Source organism: Dioscorea cayenensis, chromosome 8 (assembly GCF_009730915.1).
Source record: "Dioscorea cayenensis subsp. rotundata cultivar TDr96_F1 chromosome 8, TDr96_F1_v2_PseudoChromosome.rev07_lg8_w22 25.fasta, whole genome shotgun sequence".
NCBI lineage: Eukaryota > Viridiplantae > Streptophyta > Magnoliopsida > Dioscoreales > Dioscoreaceae > Dioscorea > Dioscorea cayenensis.
The window spans coordinates 12,008,311-12,032,846 of NC_052478.1; the positions used below are offsets into that span (position 1 = coordinate 12,008,311).

Consider the following 24,536-nt stretch of genomic DNA (forward strand, 5'->3'; position numbering starts at 1 on the left):
ATTAAGCCCCAGCACTAAGGATTAGTTCAACGCTGCACTCTATTGCTTGTATAACTAAGTCCTAGTGGAGTTCTTCTCTTAGCACTTCACTCTATTGTGACCACAAAGGACTCTTGGAACGCGGAGGTAGGATAAATCACACCGAAGGGGAAAGGGGACGTTCCGCTACCTCTCGACTCACCCTCTCGACCCTCTCCAATCTTGCTTTGTCTAACCCTCATGGTGTGTCATTTGCTCACAAGGATTACCAATGTAGGCTCTCAACCCTAGTGTCACTCTAAGGGAAAACCCATTCAACAAGCATTCAAGATTGGAACTCAATTGAAGACATTAATTAAAGAAACGTAATAGAAAGATCAAAGAAACAATATCATCCTAAGGTTTACAAGTTCAAGTACCCACTAGGGGTTTAGCTCTCCATGGAGGAAGATACAATCATTAATGAAATCGAAAGTAAAAACATGCAATCCATAAGTAAAACTCCCTTGGTATTCGTGTTGATGGTCTTGTGAAGTGGTTGCGTTTTCTCCAAAAGTTCCCTCGTCAAGCCTAGGGAATTCGGTGTTGAAAGCTGTAGAACCACTCTAAAAGTCTTGCTAAAGCCTCTCTAAACCTTAGCCGCGAGCGCCTCCAAAGATGGTGAAAAGATGGGCAAAAGATGGGAGAAAGATTCTTAAAACAGGCTGAAGTCGCGGTTTTAAATAGGCTGGAATCGGGCATCCACACGGGCGTGTGGAATTTCCACACTCCGGTGTGAATCTGCAGGAATTGATTTTTTCAGCGGCATGTGAATAGTAACTATTACAGTAATTTGCTACAGTGATTTGCTACACTAACTGCTACAGTACTCTGCCAAAAATACTCCCGAATCGACACTTTCATTGAGGCCGCATAAACGAGCACACATACATGCCGTAGATCGCGTTGCATCTTCAATAAAATCACTTTTGACGGCAATCTTGCTAACATTGCACAAATCGGAACACATGAGTGTGACTGCTTTTGTGCCCCTCCAATTTGCATGTTCACTTGAGCACAACAGAGGTTGGCACACACTCATACCTCTGTAAGCACAACTTGTGTCTTCATGTTTGTTCACTCCAAGATTTCATCAACAAAGTGCATTCACGATCTACTTTGATTTCTTTCTTCCAAACTTGTCTCCACAACCCTACATGCACAAAAGAACACGAATACACATGTATAAATGATAAAATCTGATAAAAGTAATGCTCATTGTAAGAAAAGAATACTTCGTATTACTAATACATAAGCACTTATCAATCAACAAGCTTAACATTGAAGTTATTCCCGGTGATTGGAATCTCTAGCAGATAAATTAGCGGCTCATGGAAGGTCTTACCATGATATTTCTCTCTTTCACGAAGGGCCAAGGCATGGACCTCCCAAGATGGTTGATGAAATGTATTAGGGGAAATTGTTACTACTTTTAATGCTTTTTCTGAGTTGTTCCTAGGTGTATTTTTAGTTTGGTTTCAAGTTTAAGGTGTATTTGTTTCAGGCCTTTGTTTTCCATTTCTTTTTTAATAAAAACTCTCAGCAGTTCTTTTTCTCAAACCAAAAAAAATCAGAAAATCTATTTACCCAAAAAAAAAAAAAAAAGTTTTTTAAAATTTCTATTTTACGCACATTTAAAAGAATTCTGTGTTCTTGCTTCTGGTTCTAGCCCACCTTTGCTTTCGTCCTCCGGCGCTCTCCTCTTCCCCTGCAAATGCCTTCCGAACGATCAACAAGCAGAGCAACGGCACAAGAAGATGAAGATGAAGATGAAGAAGAAGAAGAGGAAGAGGAAGAAGAAGCCCCATCCCATCTTCCCCTCGCTCCGTCCTCCGAGGTAACCAGACTATCCCTCCTCACTGATTCATCCTACCGGAGGATTTCTTTTGTTCAGGCATTTATTCAAGCATTTGATATACACCATTAATTCTATGCTGTTTGTGCGTCCAATTGTTATTTTGTCATCTTTGATTCCTGATGAATGAGTTTTTGTTTATGAGAGTTCTTGTTCAATAGCGGATTATTGGTTTTATGGGTCTTGAATGTGAAGGAATGAGAGGAAAAATTCTAGAACTCTGGAAATTTAATATCTTGTTCAATTTTAGCTGATTGACGAATGTGCTATATGCTTAGATTGGTTTTCTAGCTGAACATTAAACCTATGCTACTAATTTCTTGATAAGCATCACCAATTAGTAGACTTTGGATCCTGTTTGTGGAAGTACTCCAAGTTCCTGGGGAATGCATCGCAAGTTTTATGAAAGCTAGTTTAGCACTGATTCATTCAATGATTGATTGATGAAAGAACCAGTAATTTCTCTAGCCTCGATTATGCAAGAGGAGTTTGTTCATACTGAAAAGTTTGATTTAACATGCACCAGCTACAATTCACTTTTTGTCATCTCCAGAAAATCTGTATGACTGGAAAGTTGTTTACATTTACATCAAACACATCCTCAAATTCACTTGCGTGTCTGTGTGCTCATATTCTCAATATCCATCTGTATGTCATTCACATGCACATAGAGTTAAGTAAATTCCACAATTATATGATGTTCAATCCATTTGTCTATCCATATGGGCACAGAGTTAAGTAAACTTCACAATGTTCCATCTCTTTGTATACCCATATGTGCACATAGTTAAGTGAGCTTCAAAATGGTCACAGACTAAGTGATCCTGTAAATACAGTAATTGCAAAAAAAAAATTTTATAAAAGATCAGAACAAGTTTTAGACTATTATTTGGATCTCACCGTTTATGTCAATCATCTTTTTTTTTTTTTTGTTATTATTATTTTTTTTATTGCACAAGAAAAATGCTGGTTAGAAATTAATGGAGAAACAGTTTTAATTATGCTGAAAGATTCAATGTCTTGTGTGTAGTTGAACCATGCGAATGTGTACTAGATTTTTTTTGTCAATAATTTCAATTTCTGCTATATTTTATCAATTCATATCTAGACTTTCCAATTAAACTGTAAGCTTTTGGTTCATTCTGTAAAATTTCTATTTTGTAGAAATTAATAATTGAATTCTGTCTTTTATATTGGACAAGCTAAAAACAATCTCGACCCTCAAATGTTGCAGTCATTGGACTTATCAACCACAATTGATCCAAGCTACATCATCTCTCTGATACGGCAACTTTTACCATGCAATGTCAAGGGAGAGACAAATGATGCAAAGGTAGATTTTTTGTTCGAGAAATAGCAACATATAGTTCAGGATATAGTATGATAGATGTAAAGCGGGGAAAAAAACATCATGCCAGTAGCTATTGAGTTTAGTAATTCATATGATAGTAGTTGTTTGGAAAGTTTATCATCCTAACATCTTACTTTTGCAATGAAAAATGGCTGTGACTAGGATTGTGAAGAACCAAAAATTAATGATGCTGTTGTTGACGGGCAACATGGAACTCCAGAAATAGTAGACCCATGGGAAGACTGTGGCTGCATTTTGTGGGATCTTGCTGTGAACAAAAGTCATGCTGAGTTCATGGTGCCTAACTAAATTCCTTGACTATTTTATAATATGCTCTGCTCTTAAATGTTTAGACATGTTTATGTTAAGCACGAACTACACTCATGTACTGTAACTTACAATAGCATGTTGTTCATGAATATTTTTATTTATTTATCTTTTCAAATAATTCATGATTCTTCTTGGCAAGGCCATTAGCAAATACTTTTTATTATGAGTTTTTTAATGCTAAATCTTCATGACTAATTCGTTTTATTTGAAACTTAAATGACTTAAAGTTAATTTTCTATGGCATATGTTTGTGTCTATTTTGTAATTGCAAATAGGGACAGTGATTATTGCACTTATCATTCAGTGGCTTGTTGGTTATTAGACTAGTAATGAGCATTTGGAACCATGTACCTTATGCCATTTATAATGAAGACACCATGGCTTCTTGTGTCCTCTATATTACTTATTCATCTTCTGCCCTAATCTTTATTCTGTTCTCCCTCAATCCATATTTTTTCAAATATTCAATAGACCTATGGGCTATTCTTGTATGCGTCTTTCCTCCCTTAACCATATTTCCTTGGTGGACAGAAAGCCTGTCATCTTCATTTCCATCTCCACCTCTATTATTTTCTTTCGTCCTGCCTGGGTGATCATATTTTCTTATGGAAATTCTTTTCTTAGCTTGGTGCCTCCATTCTTAAACTTGAGTGATTTGAAGAGGGTTGATAGGGACACAAGTGTGCATGCCAATCGCGTAATAACGTGCGCGTAAGTGCAGAGTGTCGGTCCACAGGGAAGGAGGTGAATACTAGTAATGACTCTAGATTCGAAAAATAGCCAATGATCGAGTGATGTGTGTGTGTGAATTAAAGCAAATGAGCATAAGAAAATACGGGAGCTAATAGGAGAGAAAGCAAGGAAGAAAGCGATGTCCGGGCATAGCATTCCTCTAGGGTTATGAGGCACATGACAATGGTTGTCTAAACATGCAAGGCTATTTGAACCGAAAGGTTTCTAGAAATATACAAAACCCTGATTTCTCAGGCGAAGTGTAACTGAATTGGTGCAGATCTGATACAGACATCCACACAATCGCATTAACACTCTATGAAACCTTATTGTGGACTAATGATAATCTATTAAGTAGATAATCTCTCCCCAAAGAGAGAAATTATCCCAAATCCGAATACAAAGCAGAAATGCGATTTCTCCTAAAATACACTCCACATGATTGCAAAGAGTACAGAAATTGTCATCAATCCATTCGAAAGGATTGTGGGAGACAGTCTTCTAGATACCCTAATTAGAGGTGTACCCACTATCCTCTCGAATCGCGGTAAGTCTATGCTAGATGGGAATTGCTTCTCGTCACGTAGTATTACAAAGTATGATTGCTAGGGCTTTCGCTTTGTTAGCAATCAAGCATTCAATCACACAATTAGACTCAAATAGATATGATTGCAAATAAGAAATCAATTAAGCATCAAAGATACAACAATCAAAATCAAGAAAATAAGCTCTATAGTTCAACTATGCCCAAACATCTACAAATTAGCCTTCCATTAATGGAGGGCAAGCATTCAAGATAATGAAGGAAAACATGAAAGCTATTAAAACCCCCTTTTTAATCCTTAGGATGAAGAATTGCCGGAGAAGCTTCCACACATGCCGTCAAAATGAGCTTGACGGCTACGATCTTCAATCCTCTTGAATGTAGATCCGAAGCCCTCTCCAAATCACTCCTTAAGTGTTGGAGATTTGTTTCTTTTCTTCCTCAACGTCGCCTCCAAGAATTGCCCCTAAAGAATATAGAAGGATTAAATAGAAGATGCCCTAAAAATCCTCATAAGTTCTATTTATATCCGACTGCTTACGGGCGTAAAGGCTAGGCCGTAAGGGAACTGGAGAAGATGGTCGCGAGCCTTACGGAACGGCTTACGGCCGTAAGTTTACGGTCCACGCTTATGGCCGTAAGCTGAATCGCAACACAAACAGAAGACCTTATGAACGGAGCTTACGTGGCCGTAAGATGAACCGCAACACAAACAGAAGACCTTATGCGCTTATGGCCGTAAGCTGAACCGCAACACAAACAGAAGACCTTATGAACGGGGGTCTTCTGTTTGTGTTGCGGTTCATCTTACGGCCACGTAAGCCCCGTTCATAAGTCGTAAGCCCCGTTCATAAGGTCTTCTGTTTGTGTTGCGGTTCATCTTACGGCCACGTAAGCCCCGTTCATAAGGTCTTCTGTTTGTGTTGCGGTTCAGCTTACGGCCATAAGCGTGGACCGCAAACTTCACTGTTCTGCTCCTTACGACCACTCTTACGGGCGTATGCTGTGATTGTAAGCTCCTCTGAATTATCCTTACGGGCGTAAGCCTTTCCCGTAAGGTTCTTTGAATTAACTTTGAATCTCCTTTATAGGTATAAGTATGCCCGCAAGGTTTTCTGGAATTGACTTACGACCGTAAGGACGACTGTAAGCTGCCTCTAAGCCACCCAGTTTGCCTTGTCTTTATTCTAATAATGTCGAGAGAGCTCCAACTTCATCGTTTAAGGTCTAAAATGTTTTTTTTTTTTGGTTCTCTCTCGTTTTTAAGCGCTGCCCTAAGCCTATTAATGCACAACACACTATATTTAGCATCGAATTCTACAATATGGTTCTAAGACATGCCAATTGAGTGTACAAATTGATATGAAATGCATGAATATTGTACACTCATCAGATGGTAAGTAACTTAGGGAGAAGATGCTTGTGGCAAAGTGTCTTAGGAATAAACACTTCCCATAGTGTGTTAGGAAGAAACACTTTCTTCTAGATGTCTATAAAGTAGTCTACCATCTGTGTAAAGCTAGCTTGTGTTTGTAAGGCTTGCTTTCTTGTTTTGTTTCTCAATGGAAACACTTCTAGAATGATAACTAGTTTGCCTATTATTTGTTTTATAGAACGAAACTCGTTCGCCAATTATGTTTTTTACAGCACGGTTTTCCCTTTTATTTTTTAATCATGTCATCCCCCTCTAACCATATTTTCTCTATCTATAGAAACAACTGCACAGCTGTTTCCTTTTTATATTACCTTTATGCCTTGAGAACAGTTAATGCCTAAGCCTTAGAAGTATTTTGTTTTGGGCTCGAAAGTTTTCGAGCATCACTATATTATATTCCTTGTTTCATTTGGCATATGGAAATGGCATCTTGATTTTGCATAAAATTCATTTCATTTTGTTGTTGCTCTTACCACATTTTTAAGCTTTATTTATATCAATTGCTTACGAGCTTTTAATTTGTGACTAATTAATTATGCAGGTGAACAATTTCTTACTTGATGTTCTTTTGGGAACCCTTAACATTTCTAAATCCCCTCGAGTTACAGTAAGCTACGAGAAACACTTACTATCTAAATGTCTTTATGGTCGACATGTTTTACTTAGCATAACTCAATTCTTCATTTTTTGTCTAGGAGAAGTTATAGTTGTAAGTTACTTCTTAGAATAACCACAAATTACATGGGAATAATTAGGGTTATAGATTTTGGGCTCACCAGACAAGCCAACTTTATTATAACTAAATTTTGGTCGAATTCATGTTAAAGAATCACAAGCTTGGCCACATCCTGTCGAAAATTAACTACCTAGTTTGAGATGTCGTTCTGGATATTAACTATTAAATCATTTTACCATGGAGTTTTTTTTTCCTTGATTTCAAGCTAGGTGTCATTATGGATGTTAGTGTTTGATTTGGCTGGTATGCCATGCACCTCTTGAATTCTTGGCTAATATATTCTTACTTCTCTTTTAATAATACATGCAAATAATTAGTATTTCAAGGAACTAGTATAGAGTGTGCAAAATGATTGGTCCAATGGCAAATTATGTACTCCCTTCAACATTAAATGTTGCTTTTCTGTCACTATTTATGCCTCTCTCATTGAATATTTTGATGTTACAATCATCATTTAGCAGTTCATGTTATTTCGTAATGAGTAGTGCATTTAGGGCTTGCCAAATCCAGCTATTGTTTATATTTTAGTGATGCTTGAGACCAACCTGAGAATAATGTCAAACATGTGATCTCTGTCTAACTTCTTACTTATTCTAAATATTGCAGGAGATTTGTCTTGGAATAATAGGGAATCTTGCTTGTCATGATGCTCTGATCGATGCAATAGTTTCTACAAATGGTTTGGTTGAAACAGTTGTTAACCAGTTGTTGCTGGATGACTCCTTATGCCTCTCTGAAACATTTAGGTGACAAGTTTCTCTGACAATTTGAAATGATAATTTCTAGTAATGCAGTTATTTAATGTCTGGCGATATATATAAAGCTTTACCTAAATGTAAAATGTCATAGCTGTTAGAATAAAGCTATATGGAATATAGAGAGAATGAAGAGAGGAAGAATGAGATGAAGAATGATATGAAGAGTTATATTCATGTAGTGATGTATACAAGTATATATAGAGAAAATGGGCTATATAGTAATGGGCTCTTTAACACCCCCCTTCAAACTCAAGGTGGATTAGGATGATCTGAGACACAGAGTTTGAGAAGATGGAATCGATGTTGTTCTCGAGTTTGGGCCTTGGTGAAGAAATCAGCAACTTGAGACTCAGACGGCACATACTGAAGAGCAATGGTCGATTCGTCGACAATGTGAACGTGTGAAAAAATGCATCAACACCAATATGTTTGGTTAATTCATGCTTCACGGGGTCATTGGCAATCAGTATAGCACCGATGTTGTCACAAAGAAGAGGAGTGGGAGTATTACATGAGACACCAAATTCAGCCCGACAACCAACGAAGCCATACAATTTCGGATGTGGTAGTAGCAAGTGCCCAAGTTACGCCTCGAGTACTAGAACGTGACACTCGATCGCTTTCTTGGACTTCCATGCAAGAAGAGAAGTGCCAAGAAATATGCAATAACCAGTGATGGACCGACGATCAACAGGGTCACTCGCCCAAGTGGAATCCGAGTAAGCGTGAAGCTGAAGCGGGCTAGAATGAGCATAAAACAGACGTCGTGATGCTGTCCCCCTTAGATAACGCAACACGCGAAGTAAATGACCATAGTGGACGGAAGTGGCAGTACTAACGAATTGGCTCAGCACATGAACAGCATGAGCAATATCCGGCCTGGTAACGGTAAGATAGACAAGGCTGCCCACAATATGACGATAACGAGAAGGATCCTCTAGTGGTGTGCCATCTGTAGGTCGAAGCTGAACATGAAGCTCCATAGGTGTGGCGGCAGTCCGTGAATCAGTAAGGCCAGAGCGTATAATGAGGTCCTAAATATATCGATGTTGAGAAAGATAGTAACCATCATCTGTAGAAGTCACCTCAATCCCCGGAAAAATAGCTGAGAGGTCCCTAAATCGACATCATAAAACCGTTGGTCGAGACGTTGCTTTCACAAAAACAATATACTCCATATCATCACCCGATAATCAACATATCATCAACATAAAGCAAAAAGCAAAGTGCGACCATGCCGAGAGGTATGGATGAATAATGCAGGGATCATGATCATCTGGGCAAGAAACCACTGCACGCACCACGTAACTAAATCGCTCAAACCAAGCACGTGGAGCTTGCTCGAGACCATAGAGAGCTCGACGAAGGCGACAAACATAACCTTTAGATGTCTCAATGCCGGTGGGTGCATGTATACCTCCTCGTGAAAATCACCGTGAAGAAAAAGCATTCTTCACATCCATCCGAGAGATAGTCCAAGAGCGAACAGCGACCACAGAGAATCGAGTGCTGAATCGTAGTCGGATGAGCCACGGGGAGCAAAAAGTCTCATCATAATCACGACCATGTGCCTGCTGAAAACCACGAGCCACGAGGCGAGCCTTATAGCGTTCCACTGAACCATCAGACTTTGTCTTGACCTTGTACACCCACTTGCATGTAATTGGAGTGGCGTGAGCAGGTAGAGGAACAAGATCCCAAGTGCCCGTCTTTTCCAGAGCTGAAAGCTCCTCAGACATAGCCAACTGCCACTCATGGATACTAGCTGCCTCCTGATAAGTGTTGGGCTCATATACCGCACCAGCAATAGGAAAACCATATCTGTCAGGTGCAGAAATAGTACTACGATCACGAAGGTCATACCGAGACGTAGAGGCAGGTAAAAGACCATCAGACGCTGCATCAGTGGTACTGGCCGGAGTATCAGAAGGAATAGGAATAGGGAGTTGAGGATCTTGGGGAACTTTAGGCCTACGACGATAGTGAAAAGGAAAGGTGTCAGGAGCTGAGGATGACGGTATAGCGGAAGATGGATCTGAAGGTGGAACAAGAGATGAAGAAGGAACAACAGGAGACTCTATAGTAGGAACTAAGTCCAAAGGAGAAAGTCGAAGAAACGAAATAGTCTCTGGGAAAGGAGAGGAAAAGGGAGGTCGAGTAGCTAAAGAGTAGAAATAAGGACGACTCTCGTCAAAAGTGACATCACGAGATATGCGAATGCGACGAGCAGAAGGGTCATAGCAACGATAACCCTTGTGTTCAAGACTATACCCAAGAAAGACACACTCAATCGATTGAGCTGTTAACTTAGTACGTTCACGAGGTGCAAGTAAGACATAACAAACACAACCAAAGACCCGAAGATGATTATAACGAGGAGGAGAGCCAAACAAGATTTCTCCAGGACATTTACCCTGAAGAGAAGATGATGGTTGCATGTTAATGAGATAAACTGATGTGGAAATTGCCTCAGCCCGTAAAATGAGCGAGGGACAAAAAGACGAAAATTAGGGAGAGTCCGAGCGGTCTCAATCATGTGACGATGTTTACGTTCGAAAGAATCCCATTCTCACGATGAGCACCGGGACAAGAAAGTTGAGGAAGAAAGTACCCTCGGATGAGAGAAATTGACGAAAAACATGAGATGATACTCTTCCCCAGAATCGAACGAAAAATACGAATGGCAGTAGAAAACTGAGTGTGAACCATGCTAGCAAATGACTGATAGATGGATAACAATTGAGATCGATGTTTCATGAAGTAGACCCAGGTATATCTAGAGTAATCATCAATGAAAATGACATAATACTTGTGACCACCTTTGGAAGTAAAAGGCGCAGGACCCCAAACATCAGAATGAACTAAATCAAAAAGACGACTAGACTTAGAGATGCTTGCAGAATATGGCAGATGTACTTGCTTGCCAAGCTTACAACCCGAACAATGAAAACCAACATCAATAGACACAGGACCTAGGACACCTTGATGAACTAAGGAGGACAAACGTGAGCCACATAGATGACCTAGGCGATGATGCCACTGTGGAAAGGTAGCAGAAGCAGGAAAAGCAGATCCCTGAACATGGATCGTAGAAGCAGGATCTGGCATGGTAGAAGGAAGAGGAAGAGAAAGACGATCTAGAACGTAGAGTCCGCGAGAACCACTACGGCGATGGCCAGTACCAATCACAGCTTTGGTCCGACGGTCCTGCACATAGCAAGAAGAATCATCAAACCCAACAAAACAGTGAAGGTCGGTAAGTTGACCAACAGACATAAGATTCATAGACAGCTGAGGAACGAGGGACACATCAGGAACAGTAAATTGAGAAGTAGAAAGAATCCCTTGATGTGAAACAGAACAAGAAGTTCCATCAGCGGTCTGAATATACGTACCATCAGGAGCAGGTTTGCAGGATGAAAGCAGAGAATCATCGGAGGTCATGTGAAAAGAAGCCCCTGAGTCTAAAACCCAAGAGGAAGTAGTAGTACCTGAGGCTGACATTGAGGCAGCGGATCCAGATGTACGGACGGGAGGATCAGAAGAAGCCCCAGGAGCAACTCCGCGACGAGATCCAGAGGAGCGCCTGATCCGAAACTCAGCAAGCTGCTCAGGATGCAACTTGAAGCAGTGCTGAGCACGATGACCTGTCTTCTTGCAATGGGTGCAGGTGATAGAGTCAACAGAAGGACCCTTAATCACCGCAGGCCGATGAGAAGCTGCCAAAACAGTGTGTGAGATCACTGGAGTAGTAGCAAGAGCACGAAGACGTGTCTCCTCAGCAATCAAGGCGGCAAGTGCTTCAGCAAAGGTCGGAAGAGGATTACGTCCAAGAAGCTGAACGCGTACGGGCTCAAACTCGGAGCGGAGGCGCATCACAAACTGAAACATGAGGTTTTGTTGCTCATGTTTTTCTTTTGCAGCACAATTCTTGCAACCAGAGCATCCCTTTGGCACCATAGCATCCAATTGACCAGATACACGAGTGAATACCGTGTAGAATTCCTCCACTGATAAATCCTGTTGTTGAAGACTATGCAGGTTTTGTAGTAGGGAGAACCGGAGTGCCTCACTGGTGTGTAGATAACGTTGTTGAAGATAGTCCCAAATTTCTTTTGCTGATAAATGATCAATAAAGCTCATCCTGATGGAAACGTCAGTACTCATGCACAAGATAGCCATGACACGATCATCGGCAACCCGCCAAGCCTTGACACCAGCTGCAGTAGTCGTCGCCTCATCAGGAGGATCGTCAAGTAGATGAGAGGCTAGACCAATTGATCGCAAGAGCATGCGTACTGAAAATGCCCACTCACGATAATTTTGACCGTTAAGTCTAATGTCGATGTGAGGAAGAGCACCACTGCCAATAATCGGGTCAGAGGACTGAACTGGGATCGACATTTTTAAACACCGCGCACCATTATCGCTTTATGTTATCGCGTGCGCCATCGCGGTGTCGGATCGCGCACATCATCGCAGTGCGCCATCGTGTCGGTATCGGGCATATCATCGCGGCGCATCATCGTGTGTGTCGATCGCGTACATCACCGTGAGTCGCCACCGTGTTTCGCGATCGTGCACATCATCGTGAGTCGTCATCGGTGTCGGCATCGCGCACATCATCGCGGCGCATCACGCGTGTCGGATCTGCACATCACCGCGCGCAGTCCGTGTGTCGGTGCTTTGAAGAGGGAGAAGAGGACCGGCGGCAACTTGAGGAAGGAGAAGACCCGGGCGGCGACTTGAGAAAGAAGGTCGGGCGCCTTGAGGGAGGCCGACAACTTTAGGATGGGAAAGTACCCGACGACTTGACGGAGGCCGCGGAGATGACCGGAGAAGATGACGATGATGACCGGTGAGAAAGAGAAAGGTCGGGCGCCTCGAGGGAGGCCAACAACTTGACGGAGGCCGGCGGAGATGACCGGAGAAGATGACGATGATGACCCGGTGAGAAAGAGAAGTGGTCGGCTTCTTGAGGGAGGCCAACAAGTTGACGGAGGAGGCCGGCGGAGATGACCGGAGAAGATGACGATGATGACCGGCGAAGATGACCGGAGTTAAATTTCTAAACCCTCTCTGATACCATGTTAGAATAAAGCTATATGGAATATAGAGAGAATGAAGAGAGGAAGAATGAGATGAAGAATGATATGAAGAGTTATATTCATGTAGTGATGTATACAAGTATATATAGAGAAAATGGGCTATATAGTAATGGGCTCTTTAACAATAGCAGCTATGAAAATCTGGTCAACTGACATGATTTACACAGCTGACATTGTTCCTTTGAAAAGTCTATGCTATAATGCAGCACAAATGATTAGGATGCCCATTCATGTTGAGATTACATGTAGAACCATACACAATAAATTTGCTATCCTATATAAGAGTGAAATCTTGGACTACATAAACTAAAATTTTTGGGAATTACCATGAATGTTGTAACATTTGTGTGATTTAAACTGGTTTTTTGGTCAAATAGATACTCTATTCAGATGGATTTGTGATATTTTCATGATCTATGGGGAGAAAGGATGCTTTATTCCTTTAGTCTGTGACCTCTCTGTAGTATCATGTGCTTGTTTTGTGTATACGTTATGGTGCAAATTACTATAATCATTTTCATGCTACTGAACTACCTTGTTAATCTGTTTTTGGTATTCTATGGGAAGCTCTTAGATGTAGGTAAAACTTCTCTTTTTTCCAGCTCTCGCTCAAGCCATAAGGAATATCTTCAAAATTACTACTTATGTGTTTGCTCCTTCAAAGACTGTTGATTTTTCGCTTGTAAGTTGCTCTTCACTCGCAGTACTTTGATACAGGCTACTTACTGTTGGTCTTCAAGGAAGGAGATCTGCATCTTGGTCTGAAGCATTAAAAGATGAGCAGATACTTCTCCACATTTTGTGGATAGTTGGGAACACATTGAATTCCACCCTTTTAGAAAAGGTATTGCCCATATGCTCCTTGTTTATTCTTTGCGGAGTACTTGTCCTCAAGTCTCCTACAAAAGTATTTGAAGTTAATTCCTTATGAAATGAAGTGTTACCATATGCAAAAGGTTACAACTGAAACTGGGATCTGTATGTTGATGTCTTTGTGCTTGTTAGATCAAGCCATATCCTAGAGCCCTTGACATTTTAATTATTTGTTGGTGTTTGACAAACTACACGATTATGTTCACCTTAGGTCTTACAGTTGCACCACTTGTTCAGGTTGCATTTAAGACATTTTGTCTCAAGCCGTCTAAGCGCAGGCCAACTCGCTTTCCAGCTGCACACCATGGACTAAGATCACTTAGGGCAGGCTGTCCTGGCCTGGTGAAAATAGTTCAGACTGCCCTTGGCCTGCTATTAAGACATTAAAATAGTTAAAATATTGTACAGTCAGCCTAGGCTGATTGGGCCAGAGGACCCAGAACATGATCATTTTGAAAATTACTTCCAGAAACATGCCTTTTTTGCAAAGTAAATAACTAAATAAATAAATTAAGAAAAAATTAACTCAAGGTTTGGTCATTTTGACAAAATTTTCTTTGAAACATGAGCACATGATCGATCCTGCTGAATCTATAGCTGCTTGGAAGAGGCTTATGTTGGGCTGTAGCTTTTCAATTAGTAAAATAGAAGCAAAAATCAAAATCACTTTGGTAGTTCATGAATTTTCTACCTGGTTTTCTCCTTGGACACATTTAATAAATAACAAATGCTTTCCTTTATTAGCATGTTATATAACAAACTAATGAAAATTCAGTGCTGAGTTTTATTGAAAGGGATGACAGGAAGTCTTTAAAATAGTTGTTGATGTACCCTATGGACCACTTCAACTTTGAACTGATGAGAATAGGAGTTGGCATTCTTATTCAACAAGACCTCTGTGGAACCTTATGATGCCAGATTCGGTCATTTGATATACCAGGAGAAATTAGCTTATCTTTTATTTTTAAACAACTAATATGATCAGATTAGAATATTTGTAAAAATGTTATAGCATAATTCTTATTGATTCTAATAACACAAACCACTAGATGTTTCACAAACATCACATGCTTTCATATGTCAAATAAGTGTTACATCATATCTTAATTAATATCTTTTTTGTACAGAGCATTGAGTTCTTGTTGGCCATCATAGACAATCAAGAAGTGGCAAATATTCTTCTTCAGCCCCTGACAAAGTCAGGCTTGCCAACTAGTTTGGTTGATTTATTATCATGTGAGATAGGCAAGTTGAGAAGCAGAAACAAGCTGGAAAGGTATTGTTCTTCGTATTTAATAATCATATTGCTTGGGAATCTACCCATTTAGTCCATTTTAAGATGCTATTTGTTTTGTTGATAAAATTGATTATAACACAAGTTTACTGAATGAGTGGTTGATGCTCCTACTTTTCATTTATTTCATGTTTCGGTGATTTGATCATTTATTTTCTCTTACCCCTTCAATTGATGGAAAGTGATCAAATGCAGTCCATGTTGGAGTGATTTGTTTTCATGTGACACTCTAAAGAAAATACATATATCAAACTTTCATTTTATAACAAAATTTATGTTGTACAATAAGTTTTACAGATATGATCCTTGAAAATGTGATATCCAAATGAATTGCCATATGGACACCTTAAAAAGTGAAATTATACGTCCAGCCTTTCGCTTAATATTTTTAGAAGTTAGAAGTCCTATTTTATAGCAAAACAATCTGGTAAAGGATTTAAAATTACATTAATTTTGGAGTATTATGTACCTTATAAGTTCTTAAAAACACTAATTTTGTTATGCTTCATCAGAATAATTTTTTTCTCATTTACTATTTCTTTATGTTCGTCCATGCTTATTATTTGAGAATGATTCCTTTGGCAGTATTATTTTTATATTTAAATTGTCTAAATTTTCACATATCCCCTTAAAAAGTCAGAATTACATGTTCTACTCCACAAGTTGAACATTTTCCACCTGTGTGTTTATTGCTGAAGTTTTCCATATTTGGATGTAATGTCTTTTATTTTCTATAATGACATTATTTATTCAACAATTTCTTCTAAGGTGAATATATGCCCTAACACCCTCCACTCTGAAATGTCTTGTTATAACATGTCTATGTATGGTCCATCTGGGTAGGCTTATGGAAAAGGTTCTCTTGGTGTTTGGATATGTTAATCTTGAAGTATATAAAAGAGAAGTTGTTTAGATCTTCATTTTTATAAGGCCTTTAGGAATTACTAAAATTGACATTCACTTGAAGAAGTTGATGATGATCGTTTGGATGTTCATTCCCATAGGGTTTTCAATCAGCTTAAGCTTTTGAGTTGAGTTGGACTTAGATAATATGTTTGGTTTGCATTTAGCATGGGATCAAAGCTTGGTATATTAGGTTTGTTTGAAATGTGGCTAGTTAAATAACTAGCACATATGAAGGGGGTGTGTTGAGGTAACTAATAGTCACACATCGGTTGATTGGGAATATTCTGATTGGAATATATATACGTCTGGTTTCTCATTGTATAGGCTTAAGCTTTTTGGGTTGAATAGGGCCCAAATAATATATTTGGTTTTCATCTAAGTGATCTAACAATGATGATAATGGTGATGATGATGATGTTCATTCTCATAAGATTTTTTCGATAATAAATTACTAAAATGTATGTTCACCTAATGATGATGATGATGATCCTCCTTTTCTTTCTTTGTAGGTTATTGAAAACCATAGGGTTTGAGGCTTTCTTTTGTGCAAAATAACTGAAACCTTAAACCTTAAACCTTAAACCTTGGCTTTGCCTTGCTTTTATTAGTTTTCCAACAAGATGGAAGTATGTTATTGGTGGATAAAGATCTGGAGGGTGGATACAAAGGAAAAGCAATGATGTCTTTAGAAAGGAGTTAGCAAGATTTGAAAAGCCTTAAGGTTCAGGTCTACCTTCTAAATGAGTATCAAGAAAGATGAGTCTGACAGAAAGATAGAAAAAATCCGATAACTCCGTACCTCCCGTGAGATGGTGTGAAGATTGCCAGTTGCTTTTCCGGTCAACACTCGGTCAACATTCATAGGTTGTTGAAGCATGTCAAGATGGAAGTATCAACACCAAAGATCTCCATCTACCTTTTACATACATCCATCTTGTTAGAAAAAACAAACAGGGTAAAGCCAAGTTTTTAAGGTTTAGGGTTGAAGTGATTTTGAAGAAAAAAGCCTCAAACCCTAACCTAACACAATGCAGCGTTTGTAACCTCCGAAATCTAGAAAAACCTAGAGCTACAAGCCTTTGAACCCCTCACTGAACCACTTTTATGACATGCTGGACCTTGATAACCTTCTTGGCTTCCTAGGCTAGCTAGAGTTTATACTCCTTGTGACAGTGCTAGGCTTTCAAGCCGTCTAAATGCAGTATCTTCTGTTTTAGTAGAAACCCCTACGATTGCAGTTATCTACTGTAATATTGCTACAGTGACATAGTTATCTACAGCAGTGCATGCTCTTGTTGCTGGTGATGATAATGATGGGCCCAATCTCTCAAACTTCTCATGATTTATGTCTTAGGATTTGGAAGATAGTTTCTTTATTTGTACAAGGGTATGTTTGTAATTAATTAGGCCCAAAAATTCTTCTATTAAAGGCTTTTTTTTTAGAAGCTTCAACTATCGGCTTCCGAGAAAGCTATTTTTCTCCTTTTATAATATCTTTTCCTTCCTCAAAGAAGGTAATACAAATAAATAGCTGACAACCAAAGTCCTTGACTTATAAAAAAGGCTGCTAGCCTTCCCAAAGGCTAGTTCAAACAACCCCATAATATTTGATTTTTCCCTTTTGTAGATTGCGTGAAAAAAAAAAAAGTTCACTACTCTGAGAAATTTATGCCAATGTTATATGGGAGCCTATAAGAAATGTAAAATCATCAGTAAATGATGTCAAGACTTATGTAAGCAGCTAGTATGTTCCAATATTTTTTTTCCTCAAGTTAAAATACTTTGCTAAGTTGCAATTGACGATGTGCTAAATATGGAATACTTCATTGGTGTTAGCTTCAATTTATTACGATTGATTTATCTTTCTTGATCACACTGAGTTTGGGGCCTTGGAAGGGATCTCTAAGATGAACTTTTTAGCTAATAATCCTTGATCAATTTGTTCGATCTTGGGCATCATACCAATTGTCACTCGAAATAATCCTTAATCAATTGGTTCGATCTTGGGCACTTGATCATATCAATTGTTGCCCAAATAGTTGAAAAATTGTCAAGCCACCTATTAATAACCATAGTTGCTTGAGATGCAAAACTGTCCTTGGATTGAGGATGTATTACCGGTTTCCCCACCTCCTATTGATAACAAAGTTTTCTTTTGTCATTTCTATATTCTATAATTTTGATTACATTGATTAAATCATTTTCCAAAATTAGTATGTTATGAAATAATCAAAGTCTCATCTTAAGGATAAGAACTCAGAGTGAGGTCCCTTCAAGTTCTTTGATTTGCCGTCTTAACAAGTAGCAACTGTCAAATTAGTGATTTTTTTATCTAGTAGAGGCATTCAAGTAATCTCTTCTGAGGCAAGTGGAAAGGCTGAAAATTTATGCTTTTTGCGTGCTAACTTAGTTCAAGGGAACCATTAAGTTTGTCACCTCATGAATAGATTTTTAACTTAGCTCAAAGGTTCAGTGATTTGTCTCAAGTTTTCATATTAGTTATTAGAATTCTATGTTAATTCTTCTTTTGCCTCCCAAAGTATTGACAATCGTTCACTTACAGGTAGCAGATTTGTAATGATTTTTCAATCTTCTTGGAATGTTTTGTCATTTATTTTATGCGTAGATTGTGTTCTTAATTGACTGAAATTACCACACTGTAATTCACATCGTAGGAATTAGTTATACACCCTAATCACTTGACATTTGAAGTACATGATGCGTTTGGGTAACTAAGCAATCACATCTAAATTCACAATGGTATGTTTGGAAGTCCATAGTAATTACATAGTATTTTAATAAAAAAAATTCAATTTTAAAAAATACTTTGAATGTTATTGAAATATTTTAATTTTGAACTATTGCATAGGCAATAAGATAAGATAAATAAAATACAAACAAATATCATAAATAATTATATTAACAGAGGGCTTATAATTTTTATGTGATTTTTAAATTGATTTGATTTGCGTTTCCCATACAAAAGAACTCCAAAACAATTCCACTTTAGAAGTGAAGTTACTCATTTTTGCCCATACAACCATCTATCTTTTGTGGTTTTACTGTGCTTTAACATATATCTTATTAATATTTAATAAAAATCATATATTGTCTACTTTCTTTCCAAATATTCACCTCATCAAATCAACTAACCATGTAAAATAATGAAAATTACTTTCTTTTCCCAGAATATTCTTGATTATTTACATAATTTTAAAATATTGAAATAAAATTTTTGGCTAGTTTTTATATTAATAATAGAACTATAGTTTCAATACAATTTTTTTTATATGCATTTTTTTATTTTTAAAGTTTTGACATTTAGAATAGTTGTAATTTATAAATTAATATTAAATGAAGATTATGAGAATATTCTTTTTGGAGAATGAATCAAATTGCGACAAAAGTAAATAATGTAAAGTTTTTTATTGAATATTGATATGATAAGTGTTAAATCAGAAGACGGGCCACTGTAATTTCTTCCAATACACACCCCCATCCTTAAGAATTGAGGACTTTAGTTGGCACCCTCTAACTACAAATAATTCCTTGTAACTAATTACTTAGTTGGACAAACATGTCAAAACCTAATAATTACCACTAATTATACACTAATAATTCAAACACTAGGTGGTTAAACAAACACACCCCTAGCATGCTCATCATTACATATAATATTTGTGAACCCATTCATATACATTGTTTTTCGTAAAATTGAACATTTTATTCACTCAAGCTTTTTCCAATTTTATTCCTCCATGATCTTGTACTGCTACATGACTTGTATGTTGCAAATGAGAAAACGTGCATGTACCAAAGTTAGTCTGATGTTATTTATTGACCTTTTCGCTACCATGCAGTATGCAGAACACTACAAAGATGTGATTATTGTTGATTCAAGATCTTGAAGTTTTTTTTTTCCTGTCTGTAGTGCTTATTTTGTATGTGCTTAGTAAGATCAGCTAGTTGAATGATGTAAAATACAGATATTTAATTGGACAAAATTCAATATACTTTAAAATTCAAACCAAACCTATGGCGAGAGTTGTGATTTCACCATTTTATAATGCTTTTGAAAGGAACAGTTATCATTGTGCAAAGCTTTTTGCTCCATGTAAAACTTTTCAAAATCTAGCATCACAAATGTATATGCCCATTGAGCTTAGTAGCGTTTGAAATTGGAATCTACTCTTAAGATGCAGGTCAAAGTCACTCATATAATGGTTCTCATTTACTCCTGTGATTGTTCAGGCCCACTGCTCTTGAGCTGATTCTTTGTGCAATTGAAGGACTTTCTGCTGCTCATAATTCTTCGGAGAGTGTTTCGTCAAATGAACAACTTTTCCATTTGGTTTGTGATGTGGTCAAGCTATCTGATAAATTTGAGGTATGATCTTGAAGATACATGCTATTTAAAGAATCTTGTTTTATGGTATACCTGTTCTTCTTTAGAAGTAGACTCTTAACTCGTAAGTTATTTCTTACCATTAATTCACATGTTTAAATATAAAGTTCCTTTCAATGATACAGATTATTTTATGTGTATATCAGCCAATTCAAATAATGCAATAAATTATTATTTTATGTCTAATGCAACTATTGTGCAAAGGCTCCTATTACAAGTCTATACAACAATCCAACAAAATTGATGGCAGCCAACATTGATAGAACTAGAAACTGGTCCCTCGATTCTGAAATGCGTTGAAGTGCTTGAGCTATGGTGGAATGAAGCTGTTTGTGGTTAAATTTGGTTGGCTAATAAGTCACCTCAATTAATTCATAAACACTATATATCTTGAGACACTTTTCTCTTTCCCCCCACTGCTTACTAACCTGGTATAAATGATCATATGTATGAATTTTTCAGCAATAATAATTTGTCGATTCATGTATGTGAACGACTCTAACTGCTGTATCTGCGTTGTTCTTCAATGCTAGATTAACACGAACCATTTTCTGGTCACTTACTTGATGGTTGCTACCAAGCAAATCATGCACGATCTCCCTACCATAGACAACATAATCTGCATTGTTGGGCGCATCCGCACACTTACCAGACAAAATAATGGATACAGCAATTTGGGAAATTAGGTGTTTTTGCATCTCCAATTTGCAATAAGACTATCTTATATAATCAATTCTATTGTGATTGTGGCCATGTAAATCTAGGACAACCATTTCAGTCCACGACTGTTTCCAGCATCAATGCCAAGGATAGAACCAACCCTTTTTTTATGGTTATGAACAGTTTGTTCCTCAATTATCTTTGTAATTATCTTAAGATCAGGTCATTTTGTAGCCTATTTCGCAATTTCTTCATTGCCAAATGCCAGCCATAGGTTTATGTGCTTTTGATAGTCTAGAAACTTATAAGTTGTTATCTACCACTTTTTTTTTATCCCTTTCGACCTTTGTCTCATAGAATTTAAATCTTTTGAAAAACCAAACATATTATCTATTCAACCCAAAAAGCTTCAGCTGATAAGATAGGACCCCCACATTTACATATTGAATTCCATAATTAGGATCAATTAGTATTTTAGTTTTAAAATATACCATGATTTAGTAGAGATAAAATGGCAAGGGAAACTACGTTGTGTAGAAGTACAAAATAGTTTGTTGTTAAGCATAATACTTTCGATACTATTTTAAATGAGACCTACGCATCCATGTTTGGTTTGTTCCTATGGCTTAAGCTATGACAGATACAGACTTACATGCACAAGTCCAAAACTTACTACATTAACCAATGTGGGACTCTTGGTTACTTTAATATTTATATCTTCTCTCGTCCCCATGCAAAGGTTTATAACAAAATTAGTTTGTTGAGCCAAAGCTTGACTAGAAAATGCCACAGTATATCAGGGTTAGCCAAGTCTGTTCGGAATCTCTATGGACAAGTAAGCCTGACCATAGATTTGGCATCATTGAAGCCTAACGATAGATTTGGCATCTTTGAAGTAAAATAGTTTTTGGCTTCATATGCAAGGACCATACCAACAAAGTCAAGACTGCAGGGAGCAAATTATTTTTGTTGAAGACCACATCAGCTCATTTATTCAATCATAAACAATCAAATTATCTACTTATTGAAATTGAGATTGTAGTTGGAAATTAAATCCTTAAACACTGATTCTTGGAACCATAATCACTTTCAAACGTGGAATTTCTCATGGATCATACTTGGGAACCGCATTGGGCACGTTCTTGACATAATCTTATCTTCTTAGATATGGGCAATTGGCAAATAGGTGCAAGACATGTTTCTTCGCGTGTTTGTGCAATATGAGGATGTTTGGTTGGTGGATGTTTTTCAAAAATTAAGTTGCAGGGAAACCTTTATCTAAATTGACCAAACTTTGACATCATTGATACTAAGCAAATTAAATATTTTAATATTAAAAATAACTTTTCTAACGAATGATTGGTTTTTATTAGTTTCAATATTTTTAAAATTAAGTATTAAACATATTTATTTTGATAATTAAATTTTGTAAAAAAAAATGTTGGTGAGATAATTCTTGGGTGTTTGGTTGGGGGGATTGGGCTTAAACCCCAATCAAAAACCTTCTATGGTTTTTTTGGTTCTTCACCTTTTGCATTTAGCATATGATATAGAGCTTGGTTAATTGCTTTGTTTGCAGAATGATTAGCTAAAAGCAAACTTGATACCTATCAAAGTATTGTATTAGAGTAACTAATAATCAAGGTAATAAATTTGGATTTGAATATGTAAATTTAAGTTAACCTTTTTGGTCGAATCAGGCTAATGTAGAATGTGCTTGGTTCTGTTGGCTGTTTATTCGAAAAACAGGTGGTCAGTATTAATCAGGCTAATACTCCCACATCAGTTAATGTAATAAATTTGGAGTTGAATATATAAGTAAATGTCTATCATTCAAGTTCAAATTTATCGCATTAATTGATGTGGAACTGCCAATTACTGTTATGAAGGTAAATTGTATTTTGGAGGCTATTGAGGCTGCTGCAGATTGTGTTCTGGAAGGTGCTGTTCGTGATATTTGCCTGTGCTGCCAATTTTGTGTCATCTATTTTCTTGTGATATGTATCTTATTTATTGTTGACTTGGATGAATGTTTAATTAAAATTAGTCTCTTCTTTTAAGGTTTTGTTCCTGAATATAATAGTATTCCTCTAACAAAATACTAGTTTTCTTGGACACAGATTATCAACATCTTGCTTCATTTAAAAGATTACTGTAAGTTCTCACATCTTGCAAAATTTCCACAGATTGCAAGCTCTTGTGTGTCTGCTGTCATTATCATTGCAAATATGTTAACCGATAGTGAAAATCTCGCTTCTGGTATCTCACGAGGTAAACAAACATATTACCAGTTAAGTTTTTTTAAAGAAAGTATGGCTATTTTTAGAGCTGATTATTGTGTGATGCTTTCCCTTCCAGATTTCACTTTCCTGCATGGCCTGCTTGATATCTTACCATTTGTTACTGATGATTTACAAGCTCGAAATGCTCTCTGGTCCATTCTTGCAAGACTGTTGGTTCAAGTTGTAGAGAATGACCTGAGCCCATCAACCCTGTGCCACTTTGCATCGGTCTTTTCACAAAAATCATCTCTGATTGAAGAAGATTTGGCAGGCCATTCGATGCAGAATTTCGAAGAAATAGATAGCACAAATATGTCTAAAACATCAGATGCAACTGTGGATGCTGTATCCTCACCATTGATGTGCTTTTAGCTCTTTAACCTTACAAATTTGATTGACCTGAAAATGGTTTAACAGTTTTGTCGAATACCTGATGATTTCATATTATTCCTTCTCCTTAATTATCACATCAGGTGAAGAAAATTGTCCAAATTTTAGAGAAATTGATGGAGAACTCTCAGGTCTGTGATGGAGTTGCATCACGCGGTGATGACGGTAGTAGTTTTCGCAGGTTACTCAAGTTCTGTCGGAAATATACCATTTGACTTTTTTCATTTTTTTTCATCTATTTTGTTGTAACTTCTAAGTCCATTTCAAATTTTGCTAGTCTCTGTGAGAATATGAATTGTGGCTTCTCTCTCTCTCTCTCTCTTTAATTTTTTTTTTATATTAGACAATATAAATTGGAAAATTATTTTTGTTCTCAGTTTACTATACTTTGCTTGAAATGGAGAAATATGAATGTGCTGAAATTAGTTATATAGAAATGTAAAGGACAAGACTAAGGGTGTGTTTGGAAGGAGGCAATGAAGACCATTAGAATGGAAATCATTGTTTTCATATTTGAGTGCACAATTGTTAGAATAGGAATCGAGTGGGTAAATAATGAATAGTGGTACCGTAGAAATATATCTATTCTGTCCAAAATTGAAATTGATTTTAAAATAAATAGTATTAACTTTTAAAATGATATTTTTACTCCTTTAAATATTTAATTAAATAAAATTTATAAATTAAATAATTAACTATGATAATTAAATTGAACAATAGTTTAATAAAAATTATTTAATATTTATCATTATAATAATAGTAGTGAAATGATATTTTTGCCCATAAAAAAATATTTAATTAAATTAAAATTATCAAAATTTCACTTTTACGTTTATGTTTATTTGGTTAAATAAAAGTT

At 37.1% G+C, this 24,536-nt stretch overlaps 1 protein-coding gene across 1 annotated transcript; it reads left to right on the forward strand.

Annotated features, from left to right (window-relative positions):
• The first annotated feature begins 1,604 nt into the window (after positions 1-1,604).
• LOC120267041 lies at positions 1,605-24,120 on the forward strand. Its single transcript, XM_039274718.1, has 11 exons — positions 1,605-1,855; positions 3,108-3,206; positions 3,387-3,521; positions 6,807-6,872; positions 7,608-7,747; positions 13,585-13,711; positions 14,868-15,016; positions 20,192-20,327; positions 23,192-23,276; positions 23,364-23,632; positions 23,761-24,120. Exons 1-11 carry the CDS (start codon positions 1,733-1,735, stop codon positions 23,890-23,892), a joined length of 1,461 nt encoding a protein of 486 aa, XP_039130652.1. The 5' UTR covers positions 1,605-1,732; the 3' UTR covers positions 23,893-24,120.
• The last annotated feature ends 416 nt before the right edge of the window (positions 24,121-24,536 follow it).

Coding starts and splice junctions, on each gene's coding strand:
- LOC120267041 (XM_039274718.1), top strand. CDS start 1,733: ATGCCTTCCGAACGATCAACAAGCAGAGCAACGGCACAAGAAGATGAA. Junction 3,522..6,806: donor AAAGTCATGCTGAGTTCATG/GTGCCTAACTAA, acceptor TTAATTATGCAG/GTGAACAATTTCTTACTTGA. Junction 23,277..23,363: donor CGCTTCTGGTATCTCACGAG/GTAAACAAACAT, acceptor TTTCCCTTCCAG/ATTTCACTTTCCTGCATGGC.